The 22,583-nt window shown below is 39.8% G+C and overlaps 1 protein-coding gene and 1 long non-coding RNA gene across 9 annotated transcripts in view; both read right to left on the bottom strand.

The window, feature by feature from the left end:
- The window catches only part of SFT2D1 (SFT2 domain containing 1), a 39,469-nt gene extending 20,078 nt beyond the window's left edge, over positions 1-19,391 (bottom strand). For 2 of the 8 annotated variants that reach the window (XR_007773838.1, XM_050949201.1), the window contains exons 1-3: positions 19,128-19,385; positions 17,560-17,622; positions 3,660-3,746 (exon numbers count right to left, since the gene is read on the bottom strand). Coding sequence is in view for 6 of the 8 variants with exons in the window: in XM_050949201.1 (XP_050805158.1) it covers positions 3,660-3,746; positions 17,560-17,622; positions 19,128-19,190 (213 nt within the window). In the remaining 2 variants the exon portion in view is untranslated. Of the gene's footprint in view, positions 1-3,659; positions 3,747-17,559; positions 17,623-19,127 lie in introns of all 8 variants that reach the window. The other 6 variants (XR_007773837.1, XM_050949205.1, XM_050949202.1 and 3 more) reach the window with 6 other exon arrangements.
- On the bottom strand, positions 4,695-11,438 carry LOC127049005 (uncharacterized). The gene is made up of 3 exons (XR_007773840.1): positions 9,697-11,438; positions 8,830-8,911; positions 4,695-7,167 (listed from the first exon to the last, which is right to left on the bottom strand). It is a non-coding gene; the product is annotated as an uncharacterized LOC127049005 (long non-coding RNA).
- Positions 19,392-22,583: the final 3,192 nt, after the last annotated feature.

The following is a 22,583-nucleotide window of genomic DNA, read 5'->3' as shown; positions in this document are numbered from 1 at the left end:
TTCTCCCCACCAATTCCCTGGTGGATCCAGACCCAGTCCCTTGGGGTCTCACCAGAATAAAAAAAACAATCAGGTTCTTAAACAAGAAAAAGCATTTAATAAAAGAAAAAAAAAAACAGCAAAAATTATCTTTGTAAATTTAAGATGGAATATGTTACTGGGTCTTTCAGCCATAGACACTGGGAATACCCTCCCAGTCTAAGTATACAAGTACAAATAAAAATCCTTTCAGCAAAATACAAATTTGAACTCCTTCCAGCCAAATACACATTGCAAATAAAGAAAAACAAACATAAGCCTAACTCGCCTTATCTACCTAGTACTCACTATTCTGGACATAAGAGACTGTATCAGAGAGATTGGAGAGAAACCTGGTTGCACGTCTGGTCACTCTCAGAACCCAGAGAGAACAACCCTAACAGCACACACAAAAACTTCCCTCCCTCAAGATTTGAAAGTATCCTGTCCCCTGATTGGTCCTCTGGTCAGGTGACAGCCAGGCTCACTGAACTTGTTAACCCTTTACAGGCAAGAGACATGGAGTACTCCTGTTCTATTAACCTTTAACTGTCTGTTTATGATACCCATTCTTGCTTGCCTTTCATGAAAGACAGGGCAAGAGCTATTACTACTAGCAAGTAACGTTGAAAAAAAATGTAAATGACTTCGCTACTACTTAGTCTTGCATCACACCTGCTTTGAGTACTCTACAAGATGCCTTCCCCACAGGGTTTGGCTTGAAATAGGAGATGTCCCTCCATTACCCCTCCCCCAAAACAGCTCAGTCACAGGTGCATGTAGAATTAGTGGTTATGTTCAGCTAACTGTTCTAAGTGTTATTTCCTGAATAGAAGTTTCTGCAATATATTTCAGCTCACAGCTTCCTAAAGACCACAGGTTGCCCTGCATCATCCAAAATCATATAGAAACAGCATAAGAACTCATAAGCCAGCATCACTTGCATTTTCCCAGGAACAGATTTCAATCAATGGGACAGAGATGATATGTCTCCATACGTCTCCACTTAACACTGCATAAAATATGTATTCTAAAGTGACAGTGAAAGCTGTTCAGCCACATGCTTGAATGTGCCTTTAATGTGACCCTTTTTCACATTAAATAGGAGATAAATAATTTACCATTTTCTGTTATGGCCAATAAAATAGAGCCCATGGTATAGGCATCCACTCTTGGAAGAAAGATATCACATGGCAAGTCTAAAGCATCTGACAAGGAAGCTTTTATTTCCATTGTCACATGCTGTAGAGAGGAATAAACTATGCCTGCTTCATTTCTTAATATGAAAGAATGTCACTTCTGCTAAGTTATCTTTGTGTCTCATACTTTATTAAGACTCTGATAGAGAGAATGAGACTTATTTACTTGATTTTCACTGTATAGAAGACATTTAATAAGTCCTTTGCCTGTAAAGCATTTCTATCCTTTGTGGTTGGAAGTCATATTATATCAATATTGGATCTACATCCATCAAAAAGTAGTAACTTAAACCATACCACTTTGCAAACAGTTGTTCCAAGCTACATTTCAACTGATTAGTCATGCTTTTTGGGTGATGTCACAACTATACACCAACACTCACAAGAACTTCACTACTCTACACATAATGGGTGGAGTGATTTACACATTAATGGATGGTTTAAATAAAGGTGTAAATACTCACAAAAATTACAGTTCTAAATGTGGCTGTTTGGTACAAAGTTTGGACGTCTCTGCAACACATGCAGCAGATTTTTCAAAAATGACCACTGATTTTGGGTGCCCAACTTGAGACATTTTTGGATTAATTTCAGAAATGCTGAGCAACAATGCTAGGTGAGGTCAACAGGAGTCAGATGCTCCGCACCACTGAAAGTCAAGACAAAAGGTGTCAAGCTGGGCAAGTAGAACTAGCAATCTCTTCTGAAAATAATTTCAGAGGGTAGACTTATTAGTCTATATCAGCAAAAACAATGAGGAGTCCTTGTGGCACCTTAGAGCAGGGGTGGGCAAACAAGAGGCCGCATCTGGCCCGCCAGGGCTTTGGATTCAGCCTGTGGGACTGACACCCCCATGGCGCTGTGGGCCCCACGCCGCTCCTAGAAACACATGGCACCACGTCCCTTGGGGGAGCGGGGAGGGGTACTGCCCCCCACAGCTCCCATTGGCCAGGAATGGAGAACTGCAGCCAATGGGAGCTTTGGGGGAAGTACCCACAGGGGAGCAGACGAGGGCAGTGTGCAGAGCCCTCTGCTCCCCCCCACCCCCAGAGGCTGCAGGGACATGGTGCCGTCCACCTCCGGGAGCGGTGTGGGGCCAGGGCAGGCAAAGAGCCGGCCTTAGCCCCATTGTGTGCTGCTGTCACCCTAGAACTTTCACCCCGAATCCCTCCTGCACCCCAACATCCTGTCCTGTGCCCCCTGCCACACTCTGCACGCCAACCCCCTGCCCCGAGCCCCTTCCTGCACACCACGCACTTTGAAGGTATACATTGTCCCCAAATCTGAAATAGTTGTGGATGAGGACAAAGTCACAAAGTTCAGCCACCAGGTTTACTTTGACGTTATCAGGGATACTGTTCCCGATGGCTTGTAGTCCATCTGTGTGTAGCATGTGCCAATTCTTCAACAAAACTTCAAAAACAGACTCCAAAAAGAAACTGCAGAACTGGACACCAATAAAGACTGGGAGTGGATGGGTCACTACAAAAAAGTAATTTTCCCTCTGCTGATACTCACACCTTCTTATGAACTGTTGGGAATGGGTGACATCCACCTTGATGTACTGGCCTTGTCAGCACTACAAAAGTAATTTTCCCTCAGATATTCATCCCTTCTTATGAACTGTTGAGAACAGGTCACTTCCACCTTAACTGAATTGGCCTCGTTAGCACCGACCCCCAACTTGTTAACGCAACTCCCATCTTTTTATGTGCTGATTAGACAGACACTGTATTTTTCACTCCATGCATCTGATGACATGGGTTTTAGCCCACAAAAGCTTATGCCCAAATAAATTTGTTAATCTATAAGGTGCCACAAGAACTCCTTGTTGTTTCTTCTGAAAATGTTACGCTTGATGAACAAGAAATTGTGAGGTATGTCACAGGTTTTTGCTTCAAAAGTTACTGCCCCAACTTGCCTGTCTCTCAAAGCATCCTCTCCCACTATCTCCTCCCACCACTACCTGTCCTCCCCAGGTCATGGAATACGGCTTAATTCAAATTTAGTGGTATACGCTATTATCAGTCATTTCAACAATACATATTATCTAGCAAAATATCATTAATTACACCAACAACTGGGAGATTAATTGCAAGTTACTGAACTTTATGAATTAGCCAGTGGACAAAACAAAAGAAAGTTTTGCCCAACCTTTTTGGTTACTGTATGTTTGTTTTAATTTAAAATACTATATAATGTACTAGGAAATTTTGTCAATAAGAAAGTATGTCACTAGACGATTTACTGTAAATAGGGGAAGAGTGCCAGTAGTGTGGATTATGAAGTGTCAGATCCAGCAAGGTATCGATCACCCTTTATTCCAACTGAAACAATAGGGAGATGGTGCACCGCACCCCACAGGATCAGGCCCAGGGAATGAAGATTAGCAAGGTTCTACCACAGCATCTTCATAAAAAGGTAGAACAAAAATTCACTTACAAGAATAGAACAGAAAATACCAGTTGCAAAACATATGGCAAACCATTTCACTCGAGTACCGAAACTAAGCGTTGAGGCATCAAGGACCTTGAGGGAAAAGAAAGTTGAAAATTACAATATATTTTAGACAGTACCTAAAACTCAAATACTTCTTTTGCATTTAATGAGATTTAATAATAAGTACAATTGTCTTGATTTCTCAACCTGCAACAAGTATTTACATTTTACCTTGCTTGCCTAAGAAATCTCATGTTTAATTTGTTCCAATTTAAAGATGGTATTAGCAATTTGATTAGACAGGTTACTTTAGTCCACTTTAAAATTATATGCATACCATGGCATTCAATAATAAAACATTGCCCCCACAGATAAGCAGACCTATCCATCACCAAACAGTTACAATTAAATCATGTCATGCCAAACTAGTGAGACTATTTTCTGCACAAGTTCACTCTAGTGAGCAACATGTGTTTAGCAGCTGTCAACTAATTTGTTTCTTTATACTATATGGAAGAGAAAGAATGAATGATCATATACAAGTTTGCTAGTGAACATTCTAAACATACAGCTTTGTACATCCCTTTTTGACAAAGCTACCATTTGTTATCAAACAAAGGAAGCAGTCACATTTTGCTGCTACAGAAACAGAACAGCAAAATGGAACGCGTGCCAAACAGAAAATTGAGAAGATATTTAAGTGAGTGAAGAGGTATAACAAAATTTGACACAGTCCAGTTTGTTTGCTGAGAAACCACTCCCAAAATTAAAACAAATGCCATTAACCTGTGTAACTTCAGCTGTTTTCTGTATACCAGATTTCTTACCCAATTGCGTATCTCCCTATAACCATCCCCTAAAAACAATTCCTTGTTTTAAAGGGATGGTTAACGCACTACTGCAGAGGTAGGCAACCTATGGCACGTGTGCCGAACACGGCACATCAGCTGATTCAGTGGCACTCACACTGCCTGGGTCCTGGCCACCAGTCTGGGAGGCTCTGCATTTTAAATTTAATTTTAAATGAAGCTTCTTAAACATTATAAAAAACTTATTTACTTTACATACAACAATAGTTTAGTTATATATTATAGATTTATAGAAAGAGACCTTCTAAAAACATTAAAATGTATTACTGGCAAGCGAAACCTTAAATTAGAGTGAATAAATGAAGACTCAGCACACTGCTTCCGAAAGGTTGCCGACCTGTATGCAATAAGTAATTTAAGTGGTCTTGGTTACAGACTTTGCAAATAAAATGTATCAAGAAACCAGTTAGGGATGAACCTCAAATTCACTCTAGTAACAGGAAGGATGACTTCAAAGCACCACATGTTGCAGAATAGCAAGTCCAGCTCTTCATTATGATTGGAGAATTCTACACATTAACTAATCAGAGAGTGCCACATCACAAGCAGTAACCCCAATTTCCATTAGTGCTTCAAGTCTGGCAACACGAAGCACAATATAGGATAATTTGCCATGGGCAAAGTCAGCGAGATTAGATTTATACTCAACTGCACCATTGTCCAACAGTCTACAAACTAAATCCTAGCTCCAATTTATAAAGGAGTTGATTTAACATATGCTAAATCATACCTTCAAACTTGGACTCTCATTTTATGTCCTCGCTTTCAGTTTTCTGCGTACTTTCAAACAGACATGATAATACTTTATAGTGATTTGACTTGACTGATTTCACGTTCTATATGTGGATGACCCATTTCCTGGCTAGATTCTTCAAGAACAACGTTCAGCAGATTGTAAATCTGTAAATTTAGTTGCATATCTTTTTGAATCTTTATTACCTTAAAATACAGCATGTTTTCTTTACACAGGTTTAGATTCAAGGATGGGGGAGACAGAATATTGTTTCTCTTCATGCCACTATTGATCGAGCTTATTTTTTTTTAAGAATCTATTTTAAAACCTACCTGTTATTTTTGCACAGTCAGGTTAGTGTGAATGCTTGAAATTTTTTTTTTTGGTATAAAGCTAAACCAAATTATAACACTAAAGTATTTTTGGCAAAAACAACTATATTAATGAAACAAATTATAGAAAGTGCTCAAACCATTAAAACTGTTATTGAGATAGTTTTCTTCAGTGACTTTATTCTTTGGTAAGCATTACATACACTACAAATGTGGTTTAAATCTATCATTTGATCACAGCTAGGATTTCAAATGATTTAACATGAGGTGGATTTACCTATATACTACTGCAGTTAAAAAGGAGAGCATTTAAAAAAAAAAAAAATACACCACTCAGACTTCTCAAAGACACTGAATTTGAAAAACATAAAAGATACCAAGTCTATTTAATTAAAATGTCAAAATATGTAATTTAAAAAATAAAACAGATGAATACAGGTACTTAATGTTTGACATTTGCTTACAGATTTAATGCAGTGATGAATACGAAGTATCAGTTCTTTTCTCCTGTTTTCAACAATTAAGATCCGCCTTCCCAAATGACAGAATATGTTGCTTACCTTACTAGATCAAACTCTTTATCCTTATGTAGCATAAAGGAAGTAGATAAAAGAGTAACTATATGTCTCAAAAAAGAAAGAATATGTAGTGATTATATTCCTGAACAAAGAATCAAATGGGAAGCATTTTCTGCACATTCATTCAAATAGCTGAAGATACATATTTGAATCACATGTTCAGGTACATTAATTAATGCAAATAACCACAAGTGCACATAAACATGTCAAATCCTTTCCATTGCAGCTCAGAAATGAAGTTAAGTGCTATCACCACATTAAAGATACCAGACAGCTTCTTTTGGAAAGCCACTATTTTCAGTCTGCCACAAGGAATCGGTGGGAGAGGGCAGTTGTTTCTTCAAGCCTATCAGGCATAGTGTTGCCAACTCTCGCAATTTTATTTCAAATCTCACAATATTTGGGTGGTTCTTTTAAGTCTAATCTCCTTGGAGCAACTTATTACATGAGAATTTCAGTACTAATTTTTAAACCAAATTAAGTTCTTAGCCCTCCTGGTTGCAGAGAATATCCTGAAAACATGAACAAAGTAGCCTAAATGTTTGGAAACCAGAAGGCAAATAAAGCCCTTCTCCACCACTCCAAATATAAAGCCTCATGATTTAAGACAATTTAATGATTTCTTAGGACTTGACTCATGATTTTGGGGTACTTAGGGTTGACAACGTCAGGCAACAATTAAAATTTAGCTAACAGTTAAAGCAAAACGTGCAGAACAAGTAGGAATGCTTCTGTAGTAAGGACACTGACAACTGTAAACAACTGATAAGCTTATATGGTCAATGCCCACCCAGTAACTCAGCTCTTAGAGCAGGAAAGACCCTCCCTTCACAGACCATCGGATATCTGTGAGCACTCATCCCTACCTCCTCCCACCCCACCTCTTTCCCCCACAAGATAGCCATAGATGCTTGATGCAATAGGAGGCCTCTACATGTACATACTGTTTTTATTTTTATCTTTGTTCAGGGTTCTCTCGACTTGTAACAATGTCTGTCTCTGTACATACAAATAAATACAAACGAATTGATAAGAGAATGTATATAACTGGCCACTATGGCACCGTATTTTTGAAGCTGCTTGTCAGTCTTCCCGGTACCATGAATAAACCTGCTTCAGTATTGTCTGCGGTTGCCTGATTCCTGGGGAAAAGAATCTTTTTGCCCAACAATAAGTAGCTGCATACAGAGGGGGCAGCTTGGACAAAGACCAAAGCGACCCAGCATATGCAGCCACGTTCAGATCAGAGCAGAATAATAGGAATCAAAAGTCAGAAGAGTTTTATTTATGGCCACTTTTTATACCTCCCACCCTGCATGAAATAAACCTGGACCAAATTATTTCAATGTTTGCAACAGCATGCAATCCAGATGTCTTATTAGCTTCTTCCTTTATTCTCCTTTCCCACCTAGCATATCCACACTTCATAAACACTTAACAGAGTACTATTTGAATCTTCTCAGTAGAGACTAGTGAATAATGCAGCTGAGCAAATGGCTGCACAACTTACCCTTCTGGCAAGTTACTAAGTGTGCAAACCGCAGATTTCTCTAGCCACCAGGAGACAAGCAGCTCTAGTAGGCTTAGGAACTGCACATGGCAGTCACCTTCTTTGTCCCTGGGAGACCCTCAATGCCAACTGGCAGAGGGCCCACCATATTGTAACTCATGTTAGGCCTGACAGCCACTATCCCCAAAACACTGTTGTCATAATATCTATCTAAAAGATGTCATGTAAAGTATCCTATGTAAACTGGTGACACACTGATCCAGAAAGATCACCATGATATAGAACTTGTGCAAAACCCATACATACATGTGTGCTGGAAATATGTTCTTAAAATATGCACTGCCTCCCAAACATAAACCCAACCTTCCCTAGACAAATGAAAGTGGATTACCCCGTCTGACTGGCTTGATTACAGGCAGAGGACAATGAAAGTATATTTACATAAAAGGTAAACCAAGCAATCAAGCTAACTAGCAGCAACTCAGGGAGTACCCTAGTGGACAGAGTCTGTGTGCCAGGAATCCTTCCTGGCTCTTGAGACACAAAGGCAAAAAGCTCTTGGGAGACAGACAGCAAAAAGGGATTTTAGTTATCCATCACTTTGGGGACAGCACACTGAGTCCATGAAAGTTAGAGGGCTCAAGATGCTAGTAACCTGATATGAGTAAAAAAAAAATGCATAGGCAAAGACTAACTGGCTAAAATTAAATTTTAGTCACTAGAAAGCGTGACTTGTTTTGTTTGTAATCACGTGTTTCTTTCTTTCTCACTTAGTACCACTTAAACCTCTGTTCTTTGTTAATAAAAACTTATTCTTGATTTTTAACAAAACCATCTCAGTGCTGTGTATTAAAGTGAAGTATGCCTTCAACTAACTTAACACACTGGTGTGTACACTGTCTCACTGGAGGCAGCAAACTTAATTTCTGAGCGTGTCTCAGTGAGAGGGACTGGATACTGCAAAGAGACATCTCTGGGGAACTCAGTAACTGGCATTCACTGGGTTTCATTGTTACCAAGGTTTAGTTTGGCAGACTCTTGAAGAGCTTGCTGGTATGGCAGACAGGTTTTGGGTCAGCTCCCTGACACAACTTGGCAGGGAGCTAATACAGTGGCTTACAGTTCTGGGTGTTGTGAACAGAATTTCACACCTTCTCCAGCAGCACAGCTCAGAAGCAGTGCAGAGGTTAGGCTCCCTGCTTGCTGGCCTTAGGCTCTTCATCATGCTAGGTACTGAACACAAAAGAGGAGTCGTCCCAGTCAAAATATTTACAATCTAATTTGTCCTTCATGTCAAACAGGTGGATATGACAGACAAAGAAACAGCAAAATAAGACACTTATGGTACAATTAAAGACTATAATGATTGTGGTTTAACACAAAAGCAAGACTGATTATTTCATCCTGGACTTCTGATTATAGCATTATGCCACACACACTACAATACTTGCACTATTAGTAGCCTTTGCTTAGTAGAGGCCCAGGTAAAGATAGCAGTGCATACTCCATGTCTGGAAAGAGATTATAAGAACTGTAGCATAGGAAGGAAGGGAATTTGTACAGCATACATCCTCCTAAACATCTTTAGCTGTACTGCCCTTTACCGCTTCGCTTCCCAGGGGTCCAAAATGTCATGATGAAAAAGGAACAAACAAATCACCACCACCACCTCCCCACTTTGTGTAATTAAAGTTTAATTCACCCCACTGACAGGAAGCACAATGAAACAAAAGACTCTGATAAGGACATGTCAAGGAGAGGAACTGTCCACTCAGACATCAGAAGGGCATGAAAAGTGAAAAACTGAAATCAGGATGACAGGCTTTTACAAAACAATTAATTATGTTTCAGATAGTCTAACGTAGGATCTCCCACTGAAAGAAAACACCTTATGATGTCACTGCTGAACGGCAGCAAAGCTTGCTATGGGCCCCCAACAGATCAAGTGAATGCTGATCTGCAGTGTTGCCTGTCTGATCATAAAAAGATCTATTTCACTTTCCAAATTGTTTAGTTACAGTTCTTCCATAAGTGAGTCACTCAGAAGAGTTGGGGAAAGTTTCTCTTATGGGCAACTTATTCCAAAATTGTTTACTACAGGATTTCTTGCACCTTCTTCTGAAGCTGTTTGTATTAGTCACTGTCCAAAACAGGATACTAGACTTCTTTGACAGGGTAAAAGCCTTGTGGATAAGTGGGGACGTGGTAGACCTGGTATATCTTGAGTTTAGTAAAGCTTTTTATACTGGCTTGCAAGACCTTCTCATAAACAAACTAGGGAAACGCAACCTAGATGGAGCTACTATCAGGGGAGTGCAAAACTGGTTGAAAAACCATTCCCAGAGAGTAGTTATCAGCGGTTCACAGTCATGCTGGAAGAACATGAGTGGGGTCCCATAGAGATCAGTTCTGGGTCCAGTTCTGTTCAATATCTTCATCAATTATTTCAATAATGGCATAGAGAGTACACTTATAGAGTTTGCAGACAATACCAAGCTGGGAGGGGTTGCAAGTGCTTTAGAGGATAGCATTAAAATTCAAAATGATCTGGACAAACTGGGGAAATGGTCTGAAGTAAATAGGATGAAATTTAATAAGGACAAATGCAAAGTACCCCTCTACCACAATAACATGCAACCTGATAGAACACAAATTTGGATATAATGCAGTAAAGCAGTGCTCTGGGAGGGGATGGAGGGACTGCGCACTCCAGCAGATTAAAAATAGTTCGATATAACACGGTTTCACCTATAATGCGGTAAGGTTTTTTGGCTCCAGAGGACAGCATTATATCGGGGTAGAGGTGTACTCCACTTAGGAAGGAACGATCAGTTGTGCACATACAAAATGGGAAGTGACTGCCTAGGAAGGAGTACCGTGGAAAGGGATCTGGGGATCATAGTGGACTACAAAATAAATGTGAGTCAACAGTGCAACGCTGTTGCAAAAAAAGCAAACATCCTTCTGGGATGTATTAAGCAGGAGTGTTGTAAACAAGACACGAGAAGTAATTCTTCCGCTCTACTACGCACTGATTAGGCCTCAACTGGAGTATTGTGTCCAGTTCTGGGCATCACATTTCAGGAAGGAAGTGGACAAACTGGAAAGAACCCAGAGAGGAGCAATAAAAAATAAAGGTCTAGAAAACATGACCTATGTGGGAAGATTGAAAAAACTGGGTTTGTTTAGTTTGGAAAAGAAGACGGGGCGGGGGAGGAGGGGGCAGGACATAACAGTTTTCAAGTACGTAAAAGGTTGTTACAAGGAAGAGGGAGAAAAAATATTTTTCTTTACCTCTGAGGATAGGACAAGAAGCAATGGACTTGTAGCAAAGGAGGTTTATGTTGGACATTGGGAAAAACTTCCCAACTGTCAGAGTGGTTAAGCACTGGAATAAGTTGCCTAGGGAGGTTGGGGAATCTCCATCACTGGAGATTTTTAAGAGCAGGTTAGACAAACACCTGTCAGGGATGGGCTAGATAATACCGAATCCTGCCGGGAGTGCAGGCAACTGGACTAGGTGACCTCTCGAGGTCCCTTTCAGTCCATGATTTAACGAGTCACTGAACTGGTACATTAGTTCTTACGCTACCAAGCTAAGCTATCTGATTTCATTTGCCTTGTCTTGCTGCTTCCAAATATCTTTCAGTAAATTATACCTTTTGACTAAATCACTGCAATTTATACAAAGCTGTGCATTTCACACTTTGACAAGGTTGTCACTAATAACAAGAATGTTCAGAAGCATAGGAAGTATACTACAGCTTTCAATTCAATATCTCAAATTAAGTACTTAGTAATTGAGATCTTAGAACTCCATGTATTCTTATGTGGAAAGACTCTAGAGATTTAGGGCTTGATATTTATGATTCATGCATACACATTCTCCTCAAAGCATGCTGACTGCATGGTACCCTACACTACCACATTTCTCTCTACACCACTATGCTCCAGGGCAGCGTTAAACATCTAGCTGACAGTCAGCCCCATACCATGGGTGCAGCATGCTGCTTTCAGTCACTTCTATAACTTCCTTATTTCTAAAAGTGATTTCTTCCAATGTAGGAAAGACTTCAACTGTCAATCAGAATTCAGCCCTGGATTTGAAGTTTAAAAAAAAAAAGACTTTAAATTTAACTACAAATGTTTTCTTTGCATTTGTATAAACAGCTGATCAGTTGGTATATGGGCTAGTGTTAAACAGATTCCTTCAAAGCTTTAAAAACAATAAAGTGTTCAGAGCAAGCATGAAAAATGCCAGCCCAAAGAGTATTTTTCAAAAACTCAGTGAAAATATAAGGGCTTTTAATTAAACTTCTTTCACAGCCATAAGAGAGACAAGGTGGGGGAGGTAAGAGCTTTTATTGGCCCAACTTCTGTTGGAGAAAGAGACAAGGTTTGTCAAAAGACTGCTTCTGTCACCAACAGAAGTTGGTCCAATAAAAGCTATTACCTTACCCACCTTATCTCCTGAACATCCTGGGACCAACAGGGCTACAACTACACTGTTCACAGCCATAAGCAACACTGAAGAATGAAAAGGGAAGGAAAGAATAAAAGCATATGGATCCAAAAGAGGGAATATGTTTCTGAAGAGCCTTAATATTTAAATGCCATTTAGCATTTAATAACATCCTTAATAAAAGCCTTCCTAGACTGTGGTGACCAGAACCACACAGAAGTACTGTAATTCTCCTATTTGTAATCCCCACAAATTATTATTGTGCAGGAGCCCTAGCAGCCCCACAGTTAGAACAGTTCCTTTCCCGCTTCAGCATTACGTAGATATCTTAAAAAACTGAAAAGATTCTACAGTATGCATAATGTATGTCTGTTTTTAAAGCTCATCAAGGCAATATAACACGGGGTAATGTCACCAAATTAGGGGTTGTAATATTTAAATAGTGGATTTGAAAAAACTCTTCCACTTAAACTATCACTTTTAATGATAACTTAGTTAAACCTTTGATGGAACATGCTGTCCCTACCAAATGCATGTCCTTTCTTCATTAAATGTTACATTTAGCACACAACACTGCTCTGATCAAAAACTGCCCAAATAAAGGGGCCTCTGAGAACATCCCAATCCCCACTAGGTAACATACTTTTTAAAGCTTCAGGGTTAACAAAACATTAATAATATTACAGGCTAGGGATCAACAGCCTACCTTTTGCCAGGAAGGCACATCCTGATCTGAGAAGTTCATTAGAACAAACTAACTTTAATAAACACACATGTATGTCAGTAATGAATATCCCAAATGGTGTGTATATTGGGAGGTGCTGGGAAAGGTAAAATACCACATCTACCCTTACTAAGTTGAGAGAGCCAGGAACTGAGCAGACTGGTTCAAAAAGGAATATTTTCCCCCTTTAGAGTAGGGACTATTCAGCAAAGCAAGTGGTTTGGCAGTTATTTAAACCTGACCTGTTGAATTCCAGTACAAAAAGCAAAAAATTTAATACAATATATCTGTTTGTGACAGTGAGATCTCTTATGTATTTCACACTAGATGAAATTGAATATTTATACTTAGCAATAAAATTACTTATTTAAAATTAGTCACATTGTTCTATAACTCAATTTTTTAAAGATGAGATTCATTTCATGACTTCTTTTGACACTTTAGTTTTAACTATACAGGCAAGTCTCATCTTATGCGGAGTTGAATGGCGGGTGGAATTACACGCAATACAGTTACAGTATTAAAATTGTTATTTTTTCTCTTTTTTTTTGTTGCTGACCACGTAAAGCTGAAATTGTGCATGTTAAATGCGTGTAAGATGTGACAAACCTGTATAGTTCCCATTTTCTTCAGGAAGTTTAAGTTTAGTTTAAGAGGAAGTTTTAACTTATTTTACTGAAGGTGCTGTGTCTTTAATGAAAAAAGAAATTAATAGCCTCTAAATTTTTATTTATCTATTTCCTTGACAAAACTGGTCTGATATTTTAGGGCAGAGATTTTTAGGAACAGGAGGGACTTTTTTAAAAAGGACTAGGAAGTGATTCTCAATGTTTCAATCTTCAAAATATGAGTTTATATTTGAGAAAAATCATCCAGTTCTAAATGGATAGTTACAATTTAAGAGTTTATATGAAAATATGTATTGTTTGGGGATTCGTTTAATTGTGAAGAACCAATAAATGTTGCATACTCCTCTACTGGGTCAGCAGAAGCAACTGAACTATTCCTAGAGCTCTGCTAACATCCTTGTTAATATCAACAACCAAAACAAGGTATGTTATTACAGAAGTCACTATGTAAATTAAAACAAAAATAACCATGCTAGGTAATTAATGCACTAATTAAAAACATTAGGACAAGTTCAGGCTATTGTAAATGTAATGAAAATTTTTAAGTTATTTTTTAAAGGGTATGTCCTCTCAGTACCCTGAATCACATCTTCCAACATTTTTGTGGCAATGACCCATCTACCTATTTTTCAACACACTTCTCAAAAGGGCTAAGTACATTTAAGTCTGAATTAGATGTATTTCAAACAGGCTCCAAAATTAATGATGAGCAGAGGTTAGTAAAACAGAGTAAAGGAACTACAGGAGATATCTGAATGGGTATCTACATTTTCTGGTGGTTCTGAGAAGAGCATTTGAAGGAAGATACTGATAGTTAGCTAAAATAACTAAATATTTTCTGAAGAGCAAAGATAATAGTATGTACACAAAAGTCCTGATTCCTACAAGATATTGAGTAACCTTAGCTCTCTGAAAGTGCTCAGCACTCTGCAAGATCTAACTTTAAAAGGATTTTTCATAAGATTTGGTAGAAACATGTGTCATTATTTCACTATTTCCATTCACTAAATTATGTTTTCGGCGAAGCTGATAGTTTGCAGATATGTCTGGGAAGCTTTAGCCCAAAGTACATTTCAGAACAAAGGTGACTGATTTAATTTTGGAAACCTGAAGAAAGGCATTCCAGCTGTTTTAGAAAACACAGTAAACACTCTGTCAGAAAGGGGGCCAGAATCCAGTAGACCCCAAACTTCTCTACCTTAAAGAGAGAATGCAACTTTAATATCAAATTTACACATTAGAAACTCATGAAATTCAAAGTGCAAGGTCTCTGCTGCAATACTAACTCAGCCATCTAGCGCACACAGAGCATTTATTCCTTTCTCACTGTTAAAATGGACCTTTTACATCACTGTTACAGTCACAGGTAACACTGTTGTAAGGCTTATAAAGAAGCATGCTAATCTTTCTTCAGTAAGTTTTTTCACCTGTGCTTTTAACACCATATTAGAGTAGGATTGAAAAGTTTTTAGAAGTCTTGTTTACTTCTCCACTATTAAAAAAAATATTAAAATGCAGAATAAAGGGAGCCAAATACTACATTCAATAAGGAAAACGAAAAGGGTACTGGAAACTCATGGAGTTTTTGTTCCTGGGAGTTAATGTTCACTTGATCATAAAACTGGGTAAACCATAAACTATTGCTTACAGATCATATGAACAAACTTTTAAATGCACTCGAGTTTTTTTTTAAAAGCCTCCCTGTATAATATTCAGTTTCCTCTCTCAGTAAAGTAAATAACTAACTATTTCAACTTATTCTTTCTCCGCCCTACCCTTCCCCCATAATACTTTGTGTTAGTGTCAAAATGAAAGTAAAACAAGTATTCTGAATGGTGTGCTGACATAGTGCTATCCTAAATACACCAGTAAGTAGCAATATATTTTTCTACACATTCTTCATTTTATTTTGAAAAATCAAGCAGTTAGTACTAAATAAATGCAACCCTGGTACCTCCAAAATATTGCAGCAGGACAGTGTAATTTAGTATTTTGAGTGTTTAGAAAGTCTGGGTTGATCTTTTGTTTGATAAAGAGAATTCTCTCAATTTCTTCATCAGATTTATTATTCAACTGAAAATAGCCCTACTTGCCAAATTGAGAGTTAATAGGACAGATGAGACATACATAAAATTAACAAGCCATATATCTATTGCATAACTACCAGCTATCCTTAAGAGAAACCAGTTGTTTTCAACTAAATATTTGTCAGTCATATGCTACCTCAAAAAGATTACCTAGTACAACATACTTCAATTACATTAATGCAAGGTCTCTTATTTTTCTCCCATATCCCTATATTTCAAACAGTATTAGGCATGCTACCATTTAATGCCTTTTTGTAGCGGGATATAAAACAAGGAAACTTTTTAAGAACAGTCAGTGTCAGTTGTTGTGATGTTTAACACTTTGGTAAACGGAACCCAAAGATCTAAATGCTTTGGTGTTTTTGCTTTACTGATTAGATTTTTATTTCCACATTGACCTCTAATGTTTGAGAAGGCATAGCCTAGAACATGAGAATAGATTTGAATCTACTACACAGACTGTGTATAGCCTAGAAAACACACTTAATCTTATTTTATTGTTTTTAAAGGAAGTCTTTCTGAATATGCCTGTCAGGCTAAGGCCCTTTCTACACTATGAAGGGATGCAACAACTTATGGTTTGTTAACATCTTGTGAATCCATACTACAATTTTAAAAGCTATCTAATACCTGATACAGGAGTCACCAAAGGTATGTCTGAAGAGAATAAGCTTCAGCTGGTTTAAATATAGCATGGACAAAGTATACAAGTTTTGTTGCAGATCCCGAATCTTGGGCCAACCATAACCACAACATGATAGTATAATGCTAAGATGAGAATAGCTTTGCAAATGCATGCTTTCTGAAGCAAAAAGTGAACGGTATCTACACTAGCAATAGTTCTCTTGTGGGCCTGTTTAAAAGAATCCAAGTTCTCAAAGGAGGCCACACTAGTGCATCTTCACTGGTGGTGGTAACAAATCACCACTGTTTACACCACCTCACCTAACCTGCTCAAACAGGCCTAGAAAAACAGGGTGATAAAAGTGTCTGCAACCTATCTATGCTAATGCTCCCACCAGTAGAACTGAACCAGTGGTAGCGTAACAACATAAACTAAGAAAAAGGCCACTGCAAACAAGACCAAAGGTTTGGTATGACAACTCATTCAAATGCACATACACTACAGGGTGCAATACTCCAAGTACAAGCACTATATAACCATCCATGGCCAAAACATCAATGCTCCTGTCTTGATATAGTTGCCAGGAATGCAATCTCAAAGTGTAGACTTAACAGCATCTTTTCAGATAGGACTATTCCAATATATACTGGCTGATGGCTGTACCAGCCAGATGCAGGTGTGGGGGAGGGGTGGCCCTAGGGGATTGAAGGCTAGTCTACACTGGCAGCGTTTTACCATGGCTTGTGTAGTCATGGCACAGCACTGGGAGAGCATGCTCTAAAAAACCCCCACCTCCACAAGGGGTGTAGCTCTCAGCACTAGTGCACTGTCTATACTGGCGTTTTACAGCACTGAAACTTGCTGCGGTCAGGGGATGTTTTTTCACACCCGAGCGAGAAATTTGCAGTGCTGTAAAGTGGCAGTGTAGACAAGCCCTCACCTACTTCTACCATGTTAACAAGAAAACTACATTTAAATCTCCCATTAAAAAAAATGTAATTTATCTCATGAAACTGGGCAAGTAGAATTTTGCAAGGCTAGTTTAAAGCTTTATTACAAATGTAAGAAAGTGATATTATAAACTACACTAATAAAATACAGTCAAGTCACTCATACTGTAGTTTAGTGTCAGATATTTAGGAGTGATGCATTTCTAGCTTCCGGATTGACTGTGGAGAGATATGTCAATAATTATGACATAATTAATTAAATGCTCAGACACTCATCTTATGATCACCCCCCTATAATGAATGCTACATTGTCCCATAGGGTAGAGTTACATGAGTATCTATACAATATTTCCAAGACACATAAAAGTTGCCACAGGATGTCAGATGAAGTCTCTTGTACTTACAGTCTCAGATGTATATGCTCCCCCCTCCAAGGAATTTAACGTGTTTTCTTTCTTTTCTTTTCCCTTTTTTTTTTTTTTTAAAGAGCAAACAAAACCACCATTTCAGACCAATGGTTCATGCAGTCCACTATCCCACTTCAGACAGTGGCAAATACCAAATGCTTCCCAGGAAGACACAACCCTATAGTGGACAATTTACAGAAGAACCTCTTCCTAGGGGAAGTTTCTGAAAAGTCCCCAGTAATTTGTGCTTCGTTTAAACATGGAATCATAAAGGACAGAAATATTTTTTAAATCCTATGTGAGAAATTTAAGAGCAATCTAACAAAGATAGGTGAATGGTCAAGAGAATAAAACATGAAATTCAGTGCTGTCTAATGCAACGTAATGCACATTGAAAGGAATAATCTCAACTACTCATACACGTTGCTGAGTTCTAAATTAGCTGAATACTAGATTAACAGGAAAGAAACTGGGGTATCATTGTGACCAGTACCATGAAAACCTCTGCTCAGTATGCTAGGACAGTCAACAAAATTAACAGCACACAAGATACTGAAGTTAGAATGACAAAAATATAAATTTGTGGTATGCCTTCAACTCAAATAATGTGATGTAGCTCAGATAACACACCCAGTAGAGAAATAGAAAAAACAAAAGGGATTCAGATTGATGATGAAAATTATTGAAGGGGAAATTGTTGTACAAAGAATTAAAAGAATGAGACTAGTTTACAAAGAAAATGAGTAAGAGGAAAAATAAGAGACATGCATAAAATAACATTACAGAGAATATAAATTGGGTGCTCCTCTTTACCCTCATTTGGTTGTACAATGAAGGAAACACACACACAGAGCTTGAAAGACAGCCAATTTAAATGAATAAACACATCTTGATTTACACAACATATCGTTAGAGTTTCACAGCTTTGCAGAGGTCAAACAAGAATTAGACATTTATATGTGTAGCTAGAAAATCCACACTTTTTTTCAGTAGGATTAAAAACCCAAGGACTTGGCCACACAAGCAAATCGCCTGGAACAGCTATTGTGGGGCATGCACTAATTACTCCAGAATAAAGTGATTTTTACTCCAGAGAAGCGTACACCCAGTGGTCTATTCCGGAAGAGCTAGCCCGGTCTGTTTCCCCTTCCGGACAAGCCCTAGAGGACTCTAAACCTTCACGCTTCTGGATACAAACTCTCAAAACTGAGTGACCGACCCACTTTCCCAATGGGATTTCCTGCTCGGGTTCTGAACCATGGGATCCTGGCCGGGGTGGGCCCTGTCTGCTGGGCAGGGCAGCTCCCGTGTCACGGAGGGGTGACCCATTAGCCAGCCCGCCCGGCTTCCAGGCGCTGTCCTGTGGCGGGGAGTTCCACAGGCCGCTCACCAGAGACGGCGCCGGGAGGCGGCTGATCCCTAACTACCAACCCCATCGGAACAAGCGACACAGACACCCACAGGTGTCACTGCTACAGCGGAGAACCCGATTATCGCCCCGGGACACGAGCCCCTTCCCGGCCCGGGGCAGCGCTCAGGCACCCGGCGGGACCCCTGGGAGGTACCTGCGCGGTCAGCCCCTGCTCCTCGTCCTCGTGCCCGCTCAGCACCCGGCGCAGCTTCTCCATCTCGCCGCCGCCTCAGGCCCCTCGTCCCGCCTGCCCCGCGCTGTCCCCTCCCCCCTCAAGCGCCCCACACCACCACCCCCCGCTAAAGCCCCACCGGAAGTCACGAGACCACAAACGGAAAGAGAGGTGCCGCTGCCCGGACTTTAACCCAACCTTTAGAGTGCGGCCGGGAGCCGAGCCGAGCCGAGCCGAGCCGAGCCGAGCCGAGCCCCGCCCCCTCCTGGGGGAAGGTCCCGCCCCTTCCCCATGGTTCCTCCCTTTATCTCCACCCTCTTCCCTAACTCCGCCCCACCCCGAGACTAGCCCCGCCCTCTCCCCCGCTTCCCTCCTCGCCACGCCCCCTTCGCATACGCAACTCCTGCTCCCTCCTCCTCAGCCTTCCTAGTGCCCCCGCCCCCTGCTGGCCTTGGCTCCACCCATTTTCTCATTCCTGTCAGCACAGCAGCCGCCAAGCTTGTTGTCCCCTACCGCTCTGGTGCGCCCACGGCCGGTGTAACGACAGAAACAGATTCTGCTCCAGATTCCCCACTTTGGCTGCACTGAGCATGCGCACACGAATTGAGCATGCCCAGTAACCTTTGCTGTCGCCGCTGCCCTCTCTCTGCCCTCCTGATCTGCAACCTCATGGACCAGGCGGCAGCAATTCCTGAGCAGGAGCACAGATGGTTTCCTTATGTGGCAGAAACTGCAGCTAGTTGGAAAACGGGAGGGTTGCTCAAATGCCTACGGTCCTCAGGAGCCGCAGGCTGGGGGGCAGCTTGGGGATCCCTAGCTCTGGGGCAGCCTTGCAGTGCCAGGTGCCCTGCCAGTGGGTTAGTTTGCATAATTTTTTGCTAACAGCATTCAGTGATCTGCAACAGCTGGCTCTGTCCCCACCAATCAGTCCCACAGGGAGGGATTTCTGTAAAAATTGTATCTGGTCACCCTAGGTGCTAGAACAATTTTTATAGAGGGGGTGCTGAGAGCCATTGAACCAAACTGTAAACCCTGTACAAGAGGGAAACCACTTCAAGCCAGGGGGTGCAGCAGCACCCCTAGTTCCAGCACCTATTGTGACCCCTGGGTCTTGTGTTATGTGAAGGAGTAAATAACATCTCCTTAGTCACTTTCTCCACACTATTCATGATTTATAGACTTATTATCATACACCTCTTTACTCTCTCTTTTCTAAAATTAACAGTCTGTCTTTTTAATCTCTTCTCAAATGGAAACTGTGCCATAGTCCTACTCACTGTTGCCCTTTTCTGTACTTTTTCCAATTCTAATATATCCTTTTTGAGATGGGGTGACCAGAACTGCATGTAGTATGCAGGGTGTGGGCATACTATGTATTTATATAGTGTCATTATGATATTTTCAGTCTTATTAACCTTTCTTAATGGTTCCTAACATTCTGTGAGATTTTATGACTGCTGCTGTATATTAAGCAGATATTTTCTGAGAACTATCCACATTGACCCCCCAAGATCTCTTTATTGAATAGTAACAGCTAATTTGGACCCCATAATTTTGTATGCATAGTTGGGATTGTATTTTCTAATGTGCATTACTTCTCATTTATCAAGATTGAATTTCATGTGCTGTTTTGAATATATTCTATATGATAAGATTCCAGGAACATTACTCAGTGTGTGTCCCTCTGAAGCCTACAATGTCTGTTGAGTGAGTGTAAAAAGTGAGGCAAACAGCTGTAAGCATGGTTGAGAGCTCTTTTAGTTCAGAATATCATCACATTGAACCATCACTGAATTTCATGGTCTGTTATTGTCCAATTTCTAAATTCTCAGCCTTTCTGACGTTACAGATAACACCTGGGATGGTGTACAGCTATAGTAAAGCACATATCTATCTATGCCATGCCAAGAGTCCTAAACCATTGTGATATCACAGGTAAATCAACTAAGCACCATCTTTACTCTGTGGCTAATTTGCAGGCATCAGTTTCATTGGTTGTATGAGGAGACTGTACTGATGATGGATTATTTGGCCTTACTGCCACTGGAATAAATCAATACAATTCTTCCAGCACAGCCCATTCCTAGACACAAATCAACACAACTGCCTACACAACACAACCAGCTCACATGATAACCCCAAACACACATAGTCCTCACACAGCACAGACCCAGCATTTACCTCCTGCAAAAAAAAAAAAAAAAAAAAAATACCCCAGCCAGTACAACACTGCACCCCCACAAATCATAACTTTGCCAGCACAACACAGTGGTTTGCCCACCCTCACTCATACTTACCATAAAACGATTAACTTGAGCAGAAAAGCTGCTGGTTCATTTCTACTCAGTATATAATTATAGCTATAATGGACTGCTAGCTTCACAATATTTGCAGAAGAACTCACAAATCATTTAGCTGCATAATTCCTTATTGTTGCCTTTCAATTGGTCAGTTTTCACTTCTGAGACTGGGTTTAAATATTTGAGTGTCAAATCCTGCAAACCTTTATTCACATGAGTATACCCAGTAATGCCCAATGGCGATTAAAGACTACAAATATGAATAAGCATTTAAAGGATAATTCCCCTGGTGATAAGGCCTCTCATAAGATAATGGCAAAATTCTGTTCTTAATGACAAGTACACAATTGCATTAAAGTTGCATGAGTGTTACCAGCATAATCTGGTCCAATATTGGATATCCTTGGCAACCTGTTAAAAACTTTGGACCACCTTTGGCCCCAAGGTAACTTGTTTTACTTCAGTGAAGTTACATCAGAAATTAATTTGGCCCCTTTAGTTTAAAAGAAGAAAACATTTAAAAACCCAGCCTGTACTTCATTGTTTTCCTGCTTGCCCAGTGGTTCAGTATTAGACTTTGAATTGAAGTCATAGTAGTAGCTGTATGTGAAGAAAGATAAAACAGTCACATTATCCACTTTCATAGTGCTTAAATTTGGTACCAAAAAGCCAGACTTATTATAGACACCTCAGATAGATATTAGATATACAAAAGTTAGAATCCACTAATTCAGTTTTGGACCAACATTTGCCTCTGCCATTCATTTCTTTCTGGCATAAATTGGAATTTTCTGCATATGCTCCTGATGTGAAATTTCCCCAATTTCTGCAGCAAAATCCAAAAACAGTTTTTTAAATAACAAAATGGCAGTTTTTTACATGCAAGATGTACCTTAAGTTTGTTTGCATGGCAAACAGCAAATATTTGAGGTAAAGCTACAATAGTTTTGATTTTCATAAAACTAATTAATGTGATTATTCTTCTTGATGATGGCTGGTTAATCTATTTAAGAATTATTAATATCACAGTCAAACCTAAAGGTCTCACCAAAGATCAGGCCCCCAGTCTGCTAGTCCTGTATATATACAGAGCAAGAGATAGTATCTGCCCCAAACAGCTTACAACCTAAATAGACAA

Source organism: Gopherus flavomarginatus, chromosome 4, assembly GCF_025201925.1.
Source record: "Gopherus flavomarginatus isolate rGopFla2 chromosome 4, rGopFla2.mat.asm, whole genome shotgun sequence".
In the NCBI taxonomy this organism is placed as follows: Eukaryota; Metazoa; Chordata; order Testudines; family Testudinidae; genus Gopherus; species Gopherus flavomarginatus.
This window is presented reverse-complemented; position numbering and strand designations above follow the sequence as displayed.